At 53.3% G+C, this 13579-nt stretch overlaps 1 protein-coding gene across 4 annotated transcripts in view; it reads right to left on the reverse strand.

Moving 5' to 3' along the window:
- Nucleotides 1–13579, reverse strand: part of SSBP3 (single stranded DNA binding protein 3) — a 148412-nt gene that overhangs the window by 31496 nt on the left and 103337 nt on the right. For all 4 annotated transcript variants that reach the window (XM_084874652.1, XM_084874653.1, XM_084874654.1 and 1 more), the window contains exon 5: nt 3712–3801. In XM_084874652.1, the coding sequence (XP_084730778.1) occupies nt 3712–3801 (90 nt within the window). The remainder of the gene's footprint in view (nt 1–3711; nt 3802–13579) is intronic.

Consider the following 13579-nt stretch of genomic DNA (forward strand, 5'->3'; position numbering starts at 1 on the left):
CCAGCTCTGGACCTAGACATCCTCACTGGGCAGCGCCTCTCAGAGCCACCGGAGGGCCAAGGGCGCTGGGGACCCACCCAGACCAGCGGGCCTGGTCAAAGCCAAGCAGAGCTTGCCAGATGTGCAGCCCAACTGACTTAAGCTGCATGAAAAAAATAATGTTGCTGCTTGATTATATAACATCCATCTGGATCCAAAGCAGAAAATCCAAGTTGGATGGACCCTCAGAGGCCATATCTGGTCTACCTGGCTTCACCTACTGGTGAGGAAGCTGCACCCAGAGATGGGGAGCAACTTGCCTGAAGTCGCTCAGCAAGTGTGGGAGAGGAGGTGGGGCACTAACACAGGCGCCTCAGGCTCCTGCTCTCTGCTCCCCTCCCCACTCCGGAACTCCACCCTTGACCTCCAAGCCTAGTCAGAATGCCAGATCTAGAGCGTTAGGGCTGGTTTGGCTCCACTCCTGGTAATGTGAGCAACACAAATAAACTCAGCTCAAACATTTCCTGGGGCCCCAGTGGACACCAGGTGCCAGGAGGCCAAGATTAAGGCAATCTTTTTACACCAAATACATAGAATTAGAATAGCCTTGCTAAGTTCTACCATGGCCCCGAGAGCTCCACAATATTCCCCAACAGGGAATATGGCTGGGCCCAAACCACTTCCCTGTCAGCCCTCAACCTGCCGCTATTAGACACAATCTCCTGCCACAGGACCAGGCAGGCACTGTCCACCTCGGGAACCGAACATCAAGTAAGAAAGAGCAAACACACAGAAGGCCAGGCCTTCTGACCTCAGGAGCAGCCTCTCAGCCTGGCAGTCAGAGGCCCGAGGAAGGGAGTCAGTCCCATTTGTTGCTTCCTGAGGAGCCAGAAGGGGGGGGGGGGGGGGGGGGGGGGAGACACGACACAGGGACAGCTGCTCCCTCCCACCCACCCTGGCAGCCCGGCTGGCTTCTAAATTTAGCACCAACTGGGGGTGGAGTGCTGACCTGAAAACTGGGCTGCCCACTTTGGGACAGGGTCTGGCCAAAGCTGGATTAGCCAACCCAGGCTGCTCCTCAGTGCAAAGACCCTGCCATAGCAGAGCTGCCTGCCCAGGCAGTGGCCAAGCGGGGGAAGAAGTGCAATTGTTGGCAGCAGATAAAACCCTGGATACCATCTCTACTTCCCTTCTAATATCAAAGTGGTCACCCGCAAGATGAGTGAGGGGCAGGGCCGGCAATCAATAGCTAATATTCCTGCTGTGAGCTGGCCTGCTCCGGAAATGGGAAGCCGCTAACTCCTGCCAGAATGATACCCTTTCCCCTTCGCAGTGACCCAGCCTGAGGGGTTCAGCATCGTGGCCAGGAAGGACCCCATGCACCTCCATCTGACTGACGGGGAAACGATGCCCTTGGATGGGTGGGGTACTGGGTCAAAATTCCCCAGGAAGCAGAGGGGCCGGGGCACCCAGCTCTGCCCAATGGTTCAGTCAGCTCTTGACAGGAGATCAGACAATACCTCAAGTCCAGAGGGTCCAAAAGCCACCCCTGTGTGACAGTGGCTGGTGGCAGCTAAATAAGGACAGGAATCAGTCTGGACTTTCTGACCACACACCCCTCGACGTCACAGGGGAGGGCCCAAGAAGTATGTCTGAAATTAAGCCTTAACCATGGACAATTATACCAAAGCAAGAAGCAGGGAGCTACCCACGTATCAGGCAGGCCTTGCTTTGCCCCAGACTCAGGCCAAAATAGAAATTAATGGCCTGTTTTTTAAAAATACAGCTATTGCCCACCTCTTCCCACCATCTGCACCGGCACCCAGATGACAGCCAGCCTCCTCAACAGGGATGCCTACAGGTGGAGCCTGGTCCCTGGGTGGGCTCGGCCCACCAGGCAGGAAAGCCGCATCTGCATTTGATCAAGGGCATCGTGGCATCCTGAGAAAGAAGCCCGACAGAGCACCTGTGGGAAAGGCCACCAGCTGGGGGCAGGACGCCCTGGATGCAGGGGCCAGAAGATGGCTGTCCCATGGTATGGATGACCATCCCCGATCACAGTCCTTGGGTTTCCCTCTGAGAGAAAGGTAGTGCCTACCTGGCTCCTGTCTGCCTTGGCCCACGGGTTTCCAAGGGTTTTTACCGTTTCACTCTCTTTGAAGTCTGGCCCCTCTTCCCAATGCCTGTGGCCTTACCACAAGCTGAGCCTCAGGCCATGCCCTGTCGAGTCCAATCTGGAGCCTACACACTAATTTCTGAGTCTGTGCCCACTTCTACCCCTGGGACAAGATCCCAGTCTGGGCAGCAGGCTAGGAATGCATACACCATGGGTGGCCACCCAGTGCCTTGAACCACCACCCCTATTCCCTCTCACTCCCCTGACCACCAACTTGGTGGGCCATATGCTATTTGTCTACAGGTAACATTCCTGTTTCAGTGCCTCCCTTCTTGTCTGGTGAGCCGTGTGTCCTAACCCTCCTCTCCTGGGAATTAACATCAATCAGAATGTGAAATCTTGCAAAGCAAAAGTGTCTTCTAGGTCGTCTCCTATTCTTTACCCCCCGAAGGGGCATCCATCCCACGTTCACTCCGATACTCCAGTGCCAGGGAGCTCCTGCATCCTGCAGCCTCTGACTCACTGCTGGGCACACGCTGTGAAATTCTGGCTTCCACTGAGGACCAGTGTCCTTGGACTCTACTTCACTGGTCACATTTTAGAATTCATGGGCTTCACAGAAAGGTCTCTGCCTTCTTTCCCACACAAGTGCTCCTTCCGGATTCTTATCTGGAAGCGCTACGCTTGCAAAAGGCCCGGGGAACTTGGGCAGATTCTCAAGCCCAGCTACAGACGGGTCTGAAAGAATGGGATGCTACACGCAAGAGAAGGAACGTAAAAATTCCTCCCAGCCCTGCATGCCGACACCTCTCCAAGACGGTACTTCCCGGTCTCAATCTGGTTTAAATGGACCTCAAAGGGGACGGCACAGGAGGAGGAGGAGCAAGAGGAGGTGCAAAGAAGAGGGAGGAAGGGGAGGCACAAAGGAGGTGGCAGCCACAACCAACCCTGACAACATACAGCCCTGAGAGCCCAACAAGGTGTCTTCTGGAAAAGGCCAGGCTCTCCCGACCAACGTGGGATCTGCTCCTGCCTCTGGCAGGCAGAGTGCGGGCACAGATGCTCGCGGGGCGCCGTCTGTGATCGCACTCGGAAAAAATCAAGTGGTTAACCAGAGGGAAGGGACTCTGAGACCTGCCAGGATGGTGGGTTTTTGTTGTGTGTTTTTTTTAGATTACGCCTAAGGTTTGTAGTTTGGACAGGCAAAGTAAACAATGACAACGGACAGCAGCAACAAAACAGAAACAAAGAACGGTTTACTTGTTTGAGGAAAAGAACGCCTTTGTTAAAAGACAGCTCCACGTGGGCTTGGAAGCAGCCCCACCGCCTGCCTGACCAGGGGCGGCCGCGTCTGACTGTGACGCGGGCGTGAGGAAAACGAACGCCGGCACAGGCAGGAGGCGGGAGTCTGCTCTCCATCCCTTTTCTCCCCGCCTCGGTTTTCGGAAGGGGCAGAGAAAGGGATTGGAAGGGAAGGGCTCGAACCAGCATAAAACAACGGTATTTAGAGCATGGCAAACTGAGCTACTACTTACTCTTCTCTCGCTCCCTCCCTCCCGCTGGAGACTGGCGTGGAGTGAAAGGAGCACAGGACCAGCCCGGGGCCCAGCACATACCTGAAAGAAACCCGGCGGGATGGGGCCTCCAGGCATCCCATCATTGGGGGGAATGTTGCCAAGCACTGGGCTTGGGGCTGCGGCTGCACTCTGCGGAGACAGGAGAGCGAGGCGTTAGAGGCTGCACTCATGACGAGAGAATCTGACCCCCTGCCCCCACCTCCTGAGACAGAGTTGCAACCCCCACCTTCCCAACTCCTTGTCTGCCCACATCCTCCACAGACCCTCCTCAGTACTGCCCTTCTTGGCAAGCGATGACCTCTGAGCCCGCCATGTTGCACCAACACTGCAGAGCTGTCGCGGGTGGCCAGCACGCTGTAGCTGCTATGAATGCAAGGAGGCCCTGCCTTAGCCACCTGGCTGCTTTACCAAGTTCCTCAGGGCAGGCGAGTGCTTCCTGAGTGCCTGTCCCTCTCTAAGAGGCCGGCATGTTGCACAGAGGAGAAGCCTAATAAGTATCCACAACTTAATGAGTAAGCCGACAGCCCCGCTGGGAAAGGGCCCTGGAGGGGCTGAGGGAGGGCAGGTGTGTTTGGTCCTGTCAGGGTCCTGGTGCTGTAGGCCAGGAGGTGCACAGTGTGTGTGTGTGTGTGTGTGTGTGTGTGTGTGTGTGTGTGTGTGTGTGATCATTACTTTTCCTTTTAAAGGCTGCTATTCTGGCATTTACCTGGTACATCTGCCTCAACAAATGCCTCCCAGGGGTGAACAGACGCTGCTCACCTCCTCCTGGCCTCCTTCCAGGCAATCTGTGTCCCACCTGTTCATGTGGTCAGCATGTCTGTGCCTGGCCCCGTGCTGGCACAGGCCAGGGCGGGCTGCTCAGGACCACACAGGCCCGACCGCCCTGCCCATGCCCGTGCCCTGCTCCTCCCCACCGAGCCTGAAGCTCCTGGGTGCTCCTCCTGCAGGAAGCCCACCTCGGGCCTCAGGGGTCCCCAAACCCCACTAGGACTGACTCTGAAACAGAATCACCCCTCATCTCCCAGGCGTCTGAGTGAGCCACTGGGTCAGGAATGCCTCTTTTTCTCTCATAAATACAGCCTGCCACCACTTCTTCCCTTTCCTCAGCCAGAAAATAGGCATCAGACAACCCCTGACTTCCCACTCGGATGAGAGGATGAGGCAATGTGTGAATTCCACACACACACTCCATGCGGCCAAGTGAACTGATCCCCCAGGAACATAAAAAGTGGGGGTGGCTGTTATCCCTTCCTGATCGTCAGGGTTGGAGAGGATTGAGTGAGCTGTATTTTGTAAACCGGGAAAGCTCAGTAATCTGGAAGCAAGGAGGACTCAGTGTGGGCGCACAGTAGGTATCTTAACAGACCCTAAGTAAAGAGAATGGGGTGGGGTTGGGCTGACCACTCTGGCCCAGTGTTTCAACAGGAAAGCAACCCATTCTTCTCTGTCATTGAAGAGGTTCTGTCAACCATCCTGTCATGCAGCGATTTTCACCTTTTTCATCTCACGACACTATTACCAAAATTTTGCGGCTGACAAAAGAAAAGTTCTAATTTTGATTAATTCACAATGGATGGCTATTGTTGTGCTGGCTGTTGTCATTTTTTTACTTGACAATAGAAGGGAAAAGAAGTCAGTGCCCCGAATAAATAGTCAGGTATTGCATATTTAAAAAATGCCTGCAGCCATTGGCTGACGTAACATGTTGTAAAACCCCAAACATTACAGATTAGGTTTTCCCACCTGCCTAGGTTTGAGGCCACGGTCCCACCCACAAGCAGCAGCAGCCACCCAATCCTGGTATCTGGGATGAAGGCGGCCTGGGGGAATATGCCAGGTTATCCAATAGCTACACAACTTGTTTGTGGTTGGCGATTCTGTGAAAAGTGTGAAAATGCAACTTTTCGTGATGTACAGCCAACAGTGACGCCTCAGCAGCAGGAGCAGAAAGGCTTAAAAACAGCGGGGCGAGGTAAACACTCACCTATATTTTCTTCCAGTTCTTTCAAAGACTGGTTTTATATTTAACTCTTTGATACTTCAGGATATCACTTTAGTAAAGAATATGATTTTACTCCTCAAATAGTCCATTGCAATTGCCCCAGTCATTTTAGACCAGAGACAAAATTCTTACAACGGGCTGTTTCTGAGCATTTCAGTTCTCTCCTATGTCTCTAAGACTCCATTCAAATGATCGGTTTTACAATGTGTTTTATTATCTCCTTTAATGCTTTAATAGAAGTTTTCTTGTTTATTTTTATCTATTTATCCCTCCAAACTTCAAATCATTTGTAAAAGTCACCTCCCTCCCAAGAGAAAAAAGTTATTCTAGATAGGGATGAACAAATGAAACACAGGGTTTGCTCTCATATTATTATTTATTTATTATCGTATTATTTGTCTCCTTACCATCATTATTGTTATTATTTCGTATCCTTACTTATGATTTATCTTTTCATCAATGATGGCTGATAATTTAACCAACCACCAACGAACATGGATACTTAAGTCTGCTTTTGCCCACTCCTATACACAAAAATTTAAAGAAGAACTGACATCTTTCCAAAACAGAGGCACCCTCCTAAGATATGGTCTTTGCTATATAGTCCCGTCTTTGTCCAAGTCCCCCAACAATTACTAGAAAGTGGGTGGGAGTGGCTATCAATCTGGGAAAGCCAAACCCTCTTTTGCAAAGCTGACTTGTTCTTGGGATGAGGACGGGAAGGGTGTGGCTCCCACGGAGGGGTGTGGGGACCTGGTGGAGGCCCAGCCCTGGTGGTGTGGATGGTGGACACCATCTGGCCTGAAGCTCAGAAAAGGCTGGTGCTTTCACACCATCTCTCTCTGAACCCTCAAAATGGTCCTCTGAGGCAGACACTAACACCCCCACTTTACAGGCGGGGAAACAAACATCTGTGTGACAAGCAGGCTCAAGACAACCCTTTCCCATGTGCCTTCTTCAGAGTCCACACCTACTCTTCCTCAGCCTGCAAAAACAATGCTGTATATATAAAGAAAGATCTGGAAAGCTTCACCAATTCAGTTTTTTGGTTTTTTTTTTACAGAGAGGAGGAGAGAGGGATAGAGAGCTAGAAACTTCGATGAGAGAGAAACATCAACCAGCTGCCTCTTGCACACCCCCTACCGGGGATGTGCCCCCAACCAATGTACATGCCCTTGACCGGAATCGAACCTGGGACCTTTCAGTCCACAGACTGACACTCTACCACTGAGCCAAACCGGTTTCGGCCAATTCAGTTCTTTAAATTCGCATCTATCTAATTAACTTAAAACACTTCCCTATTTTAGAACACAGCAAAGTACTGGTAAAAAAAAAAAATTAGTCACTGTAATTTGTTAAATAGTGTCATGAGCACTCACACCCCCTCCCATTAAGTGGCCAAAGAAAACATGATTTTTAAACTGAAACTATTATTAAATATAGATGTATCATTAATCAATTAAAATAGCCAGCATTATATTGGTATTTCCTAACCTACTAATTACGAACTGGCATCTGACTTATGTTTGGATCACTTCCTTTTGAAATGGTTTACACTGGCCATCTGTGGATCTACTTTTACGGTAAACATTCATGCCCTTTGCTATCTGGGTATGTGACTTTTTTCCTTAGTGATATATATCTTATAACTTAAAAAAAAAAAACACCTTTTAAATGAAAACTTGAACCTGGCTCACTCCAAGATCTCATTTTCCACAAAATCTGGAAGGAGTCAGTGGTTCCAGAAGCCGGGGGTGGGTGGGCCACAGTCCTTGGAACGTCAGGGCTGGGTGGCCGTGGTTCTAGTAAGTGGATGGAGTGACCCGCTGACATCTGGGTGGAACAAGGGCTTCTGCTCGCCGTCAGGAAGAGGCAGGCCTTGTTAACAGTGACTAAGGTGGCAGGAAGCCGAGGAGATGACTTGTCATTTAAAGCCTCCTCCAGCAGCAGCATTAAGTAGCCTTCAGTTCTTAAGTCTGTATCCTGAATTATGACAGTTATTGCTATTCTTTGATTATGAAGTGAAAAATACGTGAATAATGAAAACTTTCCAAAGGACAGAACATTATGGAGAAGAAAAAAAGAACAGCAGCAACCAGAGTTACAGGGTGAATAAAGGTTTTAGAAATAATCATTTCTCACAAAACCCAACCCAAGCCCCCCCCCCCACACACACACACATCTATTAACATGACACGGCCCCCCTACCCTTCACCAGCAAGGGCTTTGCCCATCTCCGTGTGGGCATACAGCAGGTGTTCAATAAATGATTATGACTTTTATTATTCAAAGACCTGCGCAAACCTGGCCATCTGGAGCCAGGCCTTTCCAGATTGCTAGGAATCGGCCTCTCCCTGTGGTTTCCAACTCTGACTTAGAGTTCCCATTAAGGCACTCAGCAAAGCGTCTCATGTGAGTTTTCTCTAAAAACACAAAACCCAAACTGAAACCCCCTGACACGCACCGAGGCCTACAGCTGGCTGGGGCTGTGGTAGCTGCACAGGATGGAAGTCACCACTGGAGCGGGAGAGGAAAGAAGACTGGACTCAGAAGCCAGAGATGAAATCCCCCTCCTTCCCCAACACCTCCCACCACACACACACACACACACACACACACACACACTGACTCAGTCCTAGCTGGCACCCATGGGCAGTCCTTTCTCACTCCTGGCCTCAGTGTCCTCACATGTCAGGTGGAGGGGTGAGAGAAGATGACTTCAAGGGCCCTTCTTCCGAGCTGCTCTCCCCAGCCCAGGCCACACACCCAGGGGGCAGGGGCTGGAAACAGCAGCTCACACATGAACAGGCGGCGGTCTTCGTTCCAGAGGACCCTGCATGCTAACGCTCCTCCGAGCATTATAGAACACGCAGAGATCCAAGATTAACAACCACCCACAAACCCACCAGTTATCGGAGCCTGAGCTGACAGCCGATGACATCTGGGCTCCCCACTCCCCAGGCCCTCCTCGCCAGCATTCACCCACATGTGCATACATACATGGACTAAAAAGGCAGAATCCAATCAGGCATGCAGTTTGGTAACTCATGCATTTTTACAAAAGTAACTTAAAATTCTTTCTAAATAGAAAACAGGCCTTGCAGGGTGGTGTGGCCCACTCCAGTCAGCTGCCTCCTCGAAGCCTTCTTGGGTAGAGAGTCAACTGGGAGAGTCCCAGGTGCCTTCAGACAACGGCCTGAAGCTCTGAGAGAAGTTCAGTTTTGTTCACAGCCAGCTGGTTGCACGGGTCCACTCCAGCCACAGGCATCCCCCGCTGTCCAAATCCGTTTTTCAGTGGAGGTGAGGGGAACCTGAGCACCTCCCCTGCCCCAGAGCACGTATATCTTCCCACCCTCCCTGGTGGAAAAGCAGGCCTCACACTGGCCTTGGAACCTGAGTGACGGTGAGGAGCCCTGAGAGCTGTGCTAGGGGATCTGGACTCTCTGCTCCAGGCATCAGGGAAGCATTCTGAGCCGAAGAGCAGCCTCTGAGAACCCCGCCTCACCCGGTACCCAGCATCCCAAGGCATCCCCGACAGGCCTTCCAACACCCAGAGAACCCAAGGCTCCAAGAAGGAACGGACTTGGCAAGCCCTGCTGTGGGGCCGGGCCCTTTCCTCACTCCCTGCAGAAAGTCCCTGTAGAGGACCCAAGACAGCTCCCAGCAGCCTCCCATCTGGTACTGTAGTACCTCGTGGGAGGCCACGAGCATCTGTGCATCCACCAAAAATGAGGGTCCAGGGGACACTCCCTATAAGGTATTATATACCAGCCTCATCCTTAGAACCCCGTTATCCTCACTCACCAACCAGCATGAGAACCCCCCCGCCCCATTTTTTACTCTGTCTTAAAAATGGTGCTATGCACGTGAAGCCCCTGGAAAACTGAGTAGCAAATGCTTGGAGAGAACCTCGGGACTCCTGCCAGGCCGGCCTCCCTCCTGACTGATTTACAAGGCTACAAAATAGAACTTCGTTCTGCAAATCCCCTCCCTCTCGCCCCACTCCAATACTCAGGCCTTGGCGTGTAGCATGGGGCCAACATGCAAAACCACCAAGGGCAGCCTTCTTTGACTGAAACCCAACACACACGGCCAAGCACCTGGGACTTTGGGGGACGTGAGCTGGCTGTGTGCCAACGGGTCTCCGAGGGGAGGGAGGACACCCTGCTCGGACTATAGGAGGAGGACAAGGGAGGAACGAAGGCCGCTGGGTGACGCTCGTGTCCGGGAGAGGGAGGAACGCTTGCACTGGTGTCACCGAGACCATTCTGTGCACAACATTGGAGTGACTTGGGTCCCTCTGGGCCACGTTTCCAAAGGGCATTTTAGCCCCATCGACAAGCTGAAGATGCCGCTGAGGGAATGGCATCACCCAGGTGCAAAGGCCAAGACCGAGAGAGTGGGGTCAGAAGAGGGAAAGGCAAAGGAGAGGCCTCGGGGCCTCATGCACAGACCACAGGAGACGTGGGTTTTGGAGAACGGGGGCTCTAATTCTGCAGCGTGGAGAAGGCAGAGCGGTTGCTATGCGAAGAGCCAGAGCCAGCTGGCGTTAAAAATAGGTTCAGATGACACACGGGAGTGACTGAAACAGGATCCCTGCCTCCAAATAGCCAGGGGCTGCCACGTGGAGGGGGGATGTGCCCACCCCGAGCCCGGGGCATCCTGGTCTAGCGGCAGATGCTTGGCCCATCTTGAAAAGCTGCTCCAGCTCAGAGCAGTAGGGTGAGTGGCCTGGGAAGTGGTGGGTTGACTATGTCCACTGGGGGTGGCTCAGTCAGGACAGGGCAAAACAGCATCACGGACACAACAAAATAGGTGGCTTGGTCTCCACTCTGCCACATCAGAGCCATGCTGCCTGTCTCGGCCTCAGTTTCCTCTCTGCTAAAAGGAGTCACGATACCTACTGCTGCCTGGTGTCTCCTGGGGATTACACGAGAGAGGAGTCCTGGACGGAGTGAGGGTCAGGGTAGCACTCCGGCAGGAACCCACCACCTTCCATGTGACTTGGACACACCTTCCTGCCCCTGGGCCCTGGCTCAGCTCTATACCAGGCAGCTGAGACCCTGGTTCCAAGGAGACAGTTGGCATCACACTGAGCTCTTAGCCCGGCCACCTGAGGAGGGGCCATGTGTAGGTGAAAGAAGGCCCAATCAGCCAGAGCAAGGCCACTGGGCCCGAGGGAGGGTGTCCTGATACCAAAGCTTCTTCCCGGAAGTCTGACCTCACTTCTGTCTCCTGGGGTGAGGGGGTGAATGCAGACCACAGGTGGAGTGCAAAGAGAAGCAGCTGATCCCAGAGACCGGGAGAGGGAGGGGTGCTACTTACTTACTCCTCAGCACCCCTGGGAAGATGTCACTTTGTTGACTGGTAAGGAAACAGGCACAGAGAAGTGCATTCTCCTAAGCGACTCTCCCTTGGTCTCTGTCCCTTCACCCCTGACCTTGGGTTCAAGAAACCCCAAAAATAGTGTGCCCACACCCACCACCGACCCTGCAGTTCCCCAGAGGTCTGTGTGCTTTTTGACATGATGAAAAGAAACACTACACAGGTCACCACAAACGTAAGATGAGCACAGCGCATTCTCTACGTCTGGCATCATCTATGTCTTGCTCTTCACCAAGTAGCCTGACCTCATCCTAACTCTGGTTCCTTCGGCAAATTTTTCACCAAGTTGGTCTTCACTAAGGAAGGGGGGTCAGGTGAGGGGTGTGTGTGTGTGTGTGTGTGTGTGTGTGTGTGTAAGAATGCAAGATCCCACTGAGGAGTCTGCTGGGTCTAATTGGCAAATTACCCTGGAAAGAGAAGGAGAAACAAGGAAGGTGGGAGCTTACACTGGCTGTGAGAGCTTCAGGCGCGTTAGATGCATTCAGCAAACACCGGCTCCTGGGGCTGCCCCGGATGCGAGGTGCCTACCGGGATGGGAAGACAGAGGCAGGCTCTGCCCTCAAGGTCCGGGGGATGAATGAGTCTCAGTGACAGAGAACTGAGGGATGTGGGAAGGCGCTCTGGGCGGGCGCTGCGAGGCAGGGATTAGGGGGATCAAGGAGGCTTTATAGAAGAGGTAGCACTCAAGCCAGGGCCTAAAAGGACGACAGGACTCGAAGATGCGGGAGGTGATAGGAGGGAGAGATTACCGCTGTCATCTCAGTCCTCCCTGAAAAGCAGGCCTTGTGACAGCCTCGCCTTCGGAGCACAAATCCCCCCCCCCGGTTCCCCGGGTGGGCTCTGGGCGTACTCAGCCCCCGCCCACCAAGAGGGGGCTCTGCCCAAGGGGAGCTGCCCTCCCAGTCTGAGAGGCCGCTACTGCTGACCCCGCTGGCCCAGCTCACCTCAGTGAGGCTTACCCAGTTTCTGTCCCCCATCCACCCAACAGCCCAGCAGGGACCATAGATGAGAAAATGGAGGCTCGAGGTGTCCAGGGACCTGTCCCTGGTCACATGGCTTGGAGCGGGCAGAATGGAAGCCAAGTCCAGGTCTACTAACACCATAGCCTGGCTCTCTGCTGTGCCCAGCCGCTCTGCTCTGCGTTCTGAAACAGCACTTACAGGAGGCCGCTGGGAAGAAGGCTAGATTCGAGGCCCAGCCCTTCCGTGCTTCAGGAGCTGGGGTTCTCGGGCACCTCACTTTACCTTTCTGAGTCCTTCATTGTCATCTACAGAGGAGGGAACCCTCTACCCTCTGCGGGGGTGTAGGGAATGTACATATGACTCTCAGGTAAGGGGCTCAGGAGCTATGGGAGCTCAGGCGTGAGGCGCTCAGCAAACAGACGCCTCTGAGCCAGTGACACAGCACCAGCAGGCAACTCCATGAACAGAGGAGGGAGGGGAGTAGGGGGCCAGGGCTACACCACCCTCTGCTAGTCAGAAGCCACTCGTCCGAGGAGTGACCTCTCTGCCCCACGTTAGGAAAATCCCACTTCTTTCCTGTTTATTGTTAACACTGTCACAGATGTCCCCCAAACCCTCCTTTTGCCCACCTCTCCCCGGCCCCCACAGCTCCCCAGAAAAGCCCTTTTCTTTTTTTTTTTAGAAATGAGAAAAAGGAGCACACTCCAATCGACACTTCCGAAAGAAAGGGGAGCTCGCCTCCCGTGCTGAGAAGGCCAGGGCCCTGCCCACCCATCCCAGGAAGCACCCTGCTTCTTCTGGGAATTGGATCAAAGGGCACCGTTTGTGTAAGAGGTGGAGTCCCGTGTAATTAATACCTGGTTATACCCTGGGCACCAGCCAGGGCGCCCTCCCCCGTGTGCAAACACCGCCCAGCTGGGCCACACGGCACAGGACGCCGGTCCCAGGCATGTCCACGCAAGACGAGGAGATTAAGGGCTGGAGGTGCCCCTGCAAACAAACAGTGCAGAGTGGATCAACAGCACGCTATCCGTACAACGCCGGCTTTCTTCTTAAAGAGAGATGAGCTTCGGTCTCCGGTGTACACCATTAGCAACACACACACACACCCCTCCTCACTGTCTTAAAGGTGCTACTTACAACTGCGAACATGTCGCAGTAGGCCGGTGACAGCCCCTGAATAAGAGCACTGGCAGTTGCTTCTGGAAAGTGGGAAACTCCCTGGCGTGGACCCGCACGCACGCTTAGTTCCAATGACAACTTAATCCTGCCAGGACGGAGGTGTGCGGAGAACAAGAAACCTGCTGCTTCTAGAAACTTTCTTCCCACCGAGTTTATGAGAAAGTGTTAAAGGCTCAGCCCTCAGAACACCCTTCCAGAACGGGAGGGCACACTTGGCTCAGCGGACACCCAAGTCAGCAGGGACAGCCACTTTCCCTCGGCTGGTCCTCTGCCGTGCAGGACCGGTGTGCACGGTCTGAAAGTTCGCCAGCGTCCCCTGCTATCAGCGCAGGGAAGCTTAGGCTTGGCCGGGGAGGGCTGTGCCGGATAAAGGGGC

This window comes from Pipistrellus hanaki, assembly GCF_964339955.1.
Source record: "Pipistrellus hanaki genome assembly, chromosome: 2".
NCBI lineage: Eukaryota > Metazoa > Chordata > Mammalia > Chiroptera > Vespertilionidae > Pipistrellus > Pipistrellus hanaki.